At 43.9% G+C, this 7,045-nt stretch overlaps 1 protein-coding gene across 1 annotated transcript in view; it reads right to left on the reverse strand.

Annotated features, from left to right (window-relative positions):
• LOC140191186 (podocan-like protein 1) overlaps nucleotides 1-6,739 on the reverse strand; it is a 37,146-nt gene extending 30,407 nt beyond the window's left edge. The window contains exons 1-3 of the mRNA XM_072248344.1: nucleotides 6,623-6,739; nucleotides 4,991-5,218; nucleotides 4,260-4,353 (exon numbers count right to left, since the gene is read on the reverse strand). Of these exons, the coding sequence (XP_072104445.1) occupies nucleotides 4,260-4,353; nucleotides 4,991-5,218; nucleotides 6,623-6,667 (367 nt within the window). The 5' untranslated portion in view covers nucleotides 6,668-6,739. The remainder of the gene's footprint in view (nucleotides 1-4,259; nucleotides 4,354-4,990; nucleotides 5,219-6,622) is intronic.
• Between the last annotated feature and the right edge of the window lie 306 nt (nucleotides 6,740-7,045).

The following is a 7,045-nucleotide window of genomic DNA, read 5'->3' on the forward strand; positions in this document are numbered from 1 at the left end:
ATGAAAGATTATAGCTGGGAGCTCAATGTCAAAGGATATGCATTGTATCGGAAGGATAGGCAGGAAGGCAGATGGAGCTGTGCTGCTCTGTTGGTTAAAAAATGAAACTAAATCATTAGAAAGAGGTGACATAGGATCAGAAGGTATTGAATCATTATGGATATAGCTAAGGAACTGCAACCCAGTAAGTGTGAGGTGGTTCATTTTGGTAGGTTAAGTACAATGGCAGAATATAGTATTAATGGTAAGACTCTTGGCAGTGTGGAGGATCAGAGGGATTTTGGGGTCCAAGTCCATAGGACACTCAAAGCTACTACGCAGGTTGATTCTGTGGTTAAGAAGGCATACAGTGCACTGGCCTTCATCAATCGTAGGATTGAGATTAGGAGCTGAGAGGTAATGTTGCAGCTCTATAGGACCCTGGTCAGACCCCACTTCGAGTACTGTGTTCAGTTCTGGTCGCCTCACTATAGGAAGGATGTGGAAACCATAGAAAGGGTGCAGAGGAGATTTACAAGGATGTTGCCTGGATTGGGGAGCATGCCTTATGAGAATAGGTTGAGTGAACTCAGCCTTTTTCCTTGGAGCAACGGAAGATGAGAGCTGACCTGATAGAGGTCTATAAGATCATGAGAGGCATTGATTGTGTGGATAGTCAGAGGCTTTTTCCCAGGGCTGAAATGGCTAGCACGAGAGGACAGTTTTAAGGTGCTTGGGAGTAGGTACAGAAGAGATGTCAGGGGTAAGTCTTTTATGCAGAGCGGTGAGTGCATGGAATGGGCTGCCAGTGATAGTGGTGGAGGTGGATACTGTAGGGTCTTTTAAGAGACTCCTGGACAGGTACATGGAGCTCAGTAAGATAGAGGGCTATGGGTAACCTTAGGTAATTTCTAAGGTAAAAACATATTTGGCACAACTTTGTGGGCCGAAGGGCCTGTATTGTGCTGTAGGTTTCCTATGATTCTATGTTTCTAAGTGTAAAATGAACCTTCTGGGAGTGTGTCCAAACAGTAGTAAGGGTGTGGTCTACAAAGTACAATGGGAGATAGAAAACGCATGCCTAAAGGGCAATGTTACAATAGTCATGGGGGACTTCAATAGCAGGTAGATTGGGAGAATCAGGTTGGTGCTGGATTACAGGAGTAGCTATGAAATGGATTTTTACAGCAGCTTGTGGTTGAGCTCACTAGAGGGTCAGCTATTTTGGATATTGTGTTGTGTAATGAACCAGAATTGATTAGAGAGCTTAAGGTAAAAGAACCCTTAGCAGCAAGTGATTGTATAATATGATCAAATTCACCCTGAAATTTGAGAAGGAGAAGCTAAAGTCAGATGTAATTTTATTACAGTGGAGTAAAGGCATGATAGGGGAATTGGCCAGAATAGATTGCAAAACGACACTGGCAGGGATGATGGCACAGCAGCAATGGCTGGAACTTCTGAGAGCAGTTCAGAGGCACAGAATATATACATCCCAAAGAGAAAGAAGTATTCTAAAGGCAAGATGATACAACCGCGACTAACAAGAGAAGTCAAAGCCAACATTAGATCCAGAGAGAGGGAATACAATAGAGCAAAAATTAATGGGAAGCTTTAAAAACCAATAGAAGGCAACTAAAAAAAATCATTAAGAAGATAAAGATGGAATATGAAAGTAAGCTAGCCAATAATATTAAAGGAGATGCCAAAGTTTCTTCAGATACCTAAAGTGTAAAAGAGAGGCCAGAATGGATGTCAGACTGTTGGAAAACAATGCTGGAGAGGTAGTAATGGGGGACAAGAAAATTGTGGATGAAATGATAAGTATTTTGCGCAGTCTTCACTGTGGAAGACACTAGCAGTATGGTGGAAGTTCCAGGTGTTTGGGGATCATGAAGTGTATGGAGTTACTATAACTAGGAGAGAAGACTCTTGAGAAACTGAAGGTCTGAAGGTAGATCTGTCACCTGACCAGATGGTGTACACCCTAGTGTTCTGAAAGAGGTGGCTGAAGAGATCGTGGAGGTATTAGTGATGGTCTTTCAAGAACCACTAGTTTCTGGAATGGTTCCAGAAGACTGGAAAATTGCAAATGGCATTCCACTCCCCAAGAAGGGAGAGAGGCAGAAGAAAGGAAACTATGGGCCAGTTAGTCTGACCTCAGTGGTTGGGAAGAAGTTGGAATTGATTATTAAGAATGAGGTCTCAGGGTACTTGGAGGCACATAGTAAAATCAGCGACAGTCAGCATGGTTTCCTCAAGGTAAAATTTTGTCTGACAAATGCGTTGGAATTTTTTGAAGAAGTTGCAACCAGGTTATTGTGTACTTGGATTTTCAAAAGACCATTGACAAGGTGCCACACATGAGGCTGCTTAACAAGCCACAAGCCCCTGGTATTACAGGAAATATTCTAGCATGGATGAAGCAGTGGCTGATTGGCAGGAGGTCACAAGTGGGATAAAGGGAGCCTTTTCTGGCTAGCTGCCGGTGACTAGTGGTGTTCCACAGGGTTCTGTGTTGGGGCCGATTCATTTTACGTTATATATCAATGACTTGGATGATGGAATTGATGGCTTTGTTGCACAGTTTGCTGACTATATGAAGATAGGTGGAAGGACAGGTGGGTTTGAGGAAGTAGAGAGGCTACAGAAGGACTCATACAGATTAAGAGAATGGGCAAAGAAATGACCTATGGAATACAGTGTTGGGAAGTGTTTGGTCATGCACTTTGGGAGGAGAAATGAAAGAGTTGACTATTTTCTATATGGCAAGAAAATACAAAAAGACTGAGATGCAAAGGGACTTGGGCGAACTCGTGCAGGATTCCCTAAAGGTTAATTTGCAGGGTAAGTCTGTGGTGAGGAAGGCTAGTGCAATGTTAGCATTCATTTCAGGAAGACTAGAATATAAAAGCAATGATGTAATGTTGAGACTTTATGGAGCATTGGCGAGGCCTCACTTGGAATATTGTGAGCGATTTTGGGTCATTTATCTTAGAAAGGATGTGCTGAAACTGGGAGAGGGTCCAAAAGAGGTTCACAAAAATTATTCCAGATTTGAATGGCTTGTCATATGAAGAGTGTTTGATGGCTCTATGCCTGTATTCACTGGAATTCAGAAGAATAAGAATTGAAACCTATTGAATGGTGAAAGGCCTTGATAGAGTGGATGTGGAGAGGATGGTAGGAGAGTCTGAGACTAGTGGACACAGAATAGAGGTGCATCCTTTTAGAATGGAGATAAGCAGGAATTTCTTTACCTGGACGGTAGTGAATCAGCGGAATTCTTTGCCACAGGCAGCTGAGGAGGTCAAGTCTTTATGTATATTTAAGGCAGAAGTTGATAAATTCTTGATTGGTCAGGGCATGAAGGGAAATGGGAAGAAGGCAGGAGATTGGGGCTGAGAGGAAAAATGGATTAGCCATGATGAAATGGTGGAGCAGGCTCGATGGGCCAAATGGCCTAATTCTGCTCCTATTGCTTATGCTTTTATGGTCTAACGGACAGTTGTGTGAACGTGTGACATTGGATGACACACTTTGAAATCCTCGCAGGCCTGGTCTACACATGAGCATTTGTACAGTAAACAGTTACAATAACAATATTATTTAGAAATGATGTTATTTTTCAATTGTCTTTTTAAAAGTTTAATATTAATTTTTGAAAAGGTTTTCTAAAATGCTTCATTTATTTCAATTTTATTAATAATAAAACATTGAATACATGTAAATAAGCTACAGGGCTCATACCTTTTTCCTTTAAAAAGTTCATAAATATTGTTACTAATTGATTAAACATTGATAATCTCAAGTTTACCATGACACATGAGAGAATTTTTTAGATTATCGCCAATTTGGGCACATGCTCTCATGATGTTTCGCCACCCCTGCTCTGGAGAATACCCATCACTTCTATTCCCTCTCACCCTTTTCGTGCCCTCTTCTCATTACTACCATCGAGGTGGAGGTACAGGAGCCTGAAGACGTGCACTCAGTGTTTTCGGAACAGTTTCTTCCTCTCTGCCATCTGATTTCTGAACAGCTATGAGCACTAGCTCACCATACCTCATTGGGAATACTTAACTATTTTTATTATAACTTCTATTAATTTGTTATGCCTGCACTGTATTGCTGCCACAAAACAATAAAAACATTCAGTGACAATAAACACGATTCTGAATCCCCTATAAACTCCACTCTGACTCTCCGACCACCCAACGACATAGTTCACCCTCACCTGTGGAGCAGAGGTATATCCCCTCTTCCCTTCAGACCCCTACCTCTGGAGAGAAGCTTGTTGTTGTGCAAGCTGAGTGTCCTCAGTTTGGTGAGCTTGGACAGTTCCTCTGCCGGAATCTTTTCCAGCTGGTTATTCTGCAGGGAAAGCGATCGTTAGCCCGGTTCATTCCCAACTTGTGGAAAAGCCGCTCCTATATTTTACATTCTTTTCGTCCATTTTTTTTTCCAGATTTTTCCTCACAACATGAGGTCAATACTTCTTGGGTGAAACATTTTCTTTAGAGGTGCAGCATGGTAAACAGGCCCTTCTGGCCCTACGAGCTTGCACTGCCCAATTGGACGCACGTGACCAATTAACCTATGAACCGGTACACGTTTGGAATGTGAGAGGAAACCAGAGCACCTAAAGGAAACCCAGGCAGTCACGGGGAGTCCTTACAGACAACAGCAGAATTAGGCCCAAGTCACTGGTAGTAGCATTATGCTAACCAGCATTGTTTCCTGAATGTTAGAGTCTTCCTGACCTAACAAACTTACTGGACATTTTACAAAACCAGCCCATGATGGAGCAGTGAGAAAATTTATGGTTCAAAGCATCGTTGGGCCACTGGTGTCTCAGGTACGTTCTTAAATCTATCAGATCGAGCAGTGCAGTGCTAAAGTTGGGCTTCAACCCCTTTGTCACTAATGCCGCCTAGTGTCCCTGCCCCTGACCTTCTGAAGAAGATGGTCTTGAGAGGTTAGTGATCAGATGGCCCATGGGTTTTGGTACCTGCAGGGACAAGAGCTGGATGTTAGCAGACAAGTTGCTTGGGAAAAGGCTGAGATCCACACCACCACAGTCCACCATCTCTTCTCTAGTGCAGATGCATCTGGACGGGCAGCGGGTCGCCTCGTCTCTCAGGGGCACAAGGGGCTCGTCCTCTTCGTGGCTGGACGTGGGAGATGTGGGGGGGACGGTCATCAGGAAGACAAGCAGCAGGGACACCCATGGTAACATCTGGAAGAGGAAGGTCAGAAGTACATGAGAGTGCAGGAAAGGGGAACATCTAAGCCCTCTTTATCCTAAAGGCAACCCACCTGTATCTCCTGCACCAAATAAAGTGGCCACGGAGTGTACATTCATGGTCTTTTGCTGCTGTAGCCCATCCACTTCAAGGTTTGATATGTCGTGAGTTCAGAGCTATTCATCTGCACACCACTGTTGTAACGTGCGATTATTTGAGTTACTGTCAGCTCAAACCTTGAACAGCTGTGCCAGCAGCTCAGTACATAAAAGCATGCAGACATGATCAAGTGATTCATTTGTGGCTCTGACCAAGCATCAGAATGGGGAAGAAATGTGGTCTAAACAACACTGACTGTGGAATAAATATTGGTGCCAGGACTGTTTTGAGTATCTCAGAAACTGCTGATCTGGCATTTTCACACACAGATGTGTCTAGAATTTACAGAGAAAGACACAAAAAAAAAGTGAGCAGCAGCTCTCTGAGCAAAAATGCCTCGTTAGTGAGAGAGTTCGGAAGAGAATGGCCAAGATGACAGGAAGGTGACAGTAACTCAGATAACCACACATTACAACTGTGGTGTGCAGAAGGGCATCTCTGAATGCACAACATGTCAAACCTTGAAGTGGATGGGATACAGAAACCCTGAAGATACACTCAGTGGCCCACTTTATTAGGTTCAGGAGGTAGGATCAAGGATCAGCTTTATTGGGAGGAACCATTGAGTATATGAGGAATGAAGTTGGTCCTTGATCCTTGAAGTATTAATAAACAGGAGAAATGTAGTTGGGTACTTGATGGTCACCGGACACGAGAGGTCAAAGGGCCTGTTTCTCTGTTGTATGCTTCTTTGACTCAAATCTGAACTACCATTTTGATGCCCTGAACTTGTAATGGGTGTGGAATGAGCTCCTGTATTGTGTGAAGTCGGAGACAATTAGAATTCACGCCATTGCGCCTGTTTCTCCCACAGAGACCGGAATTGGGATCTCCTTCCAATTGAGAGCACTGTGGATTTTCTGAGTGGTTTTATGGTGGGAAGCAAGGCTGCCACAGATCTGTCTATATGGGAAGAAGGTGGTGAAGGGAGTCCCTGGATTCACCCCTACGGATACAGGGAACTGGCAGGAGGCAATGAATGGACCAGTCGGAGTTGGGGATTCCGTCTCAAAGAACTGAACACTGAAATCATCTCTCCCTTAATCAGGAGCATTGCTGCCTCCCACCTCCTTCCCTCCTTCCAGGAATGTCATCGGCAATCAACATTACCGCAGCATTTCTCTGGATGTACTGAGAGAACAGAGAAAATTTACAACTCATTTAAGAAATAGATCTCCCTTCACACTAATGCGAGCCACAGTCAACAGAAGCACTGAAGAGCCAGAAACTTCCCTTACCTTGCTGTGTTTGCCAAAGACCAGCTGTCCGACTGATGAATCCATGGGTCTCAGAGAGAGCGGCTCCCGGGACTGAGGGGATGTTCCCTGGGAGAGAGGGAGAAAAGAGACAGTCTCTCTCTCTTTCTCTCTCTCTCTCTCTCTCCTCCCCTCCCCTTCCCTCCCACCCTGCACTCTGTCTCCGCCCCCCCCACCCCTCTGTTAAAAGACAAAATCAACAGACCAAGAGTCAGCAGACTTTTATACGAATGTACAATCACTGGGCACTGCTGACTTATCCTAAAATGGATTTATTTTTTAGAGATTATAAGGATTCAGGATCATTCCATTGCCAGAATATTCTGTCAGCTTCACTGTATGAGTATGTATACAAAGACATCTGCCCACATATACTCGCACATGCACACACATGTTCACTCACAC

The sequence above is a fragment of the Mobula birostris genome, chromosome 32, assembly GCF_030028105.1.
Source record: "Mobula birostris isolate sMobBir1 chromosome 32, sMobBir1.hap1, whole genome shotgun sequence".
Classification (NCBI taxonomy): domain Eukaryota; kingdom Metazoa; phylum Chordata; class Chondrichthyes; order Myliobatiformes; family Myliobatidae; genus Mobula; species Mobula birostris.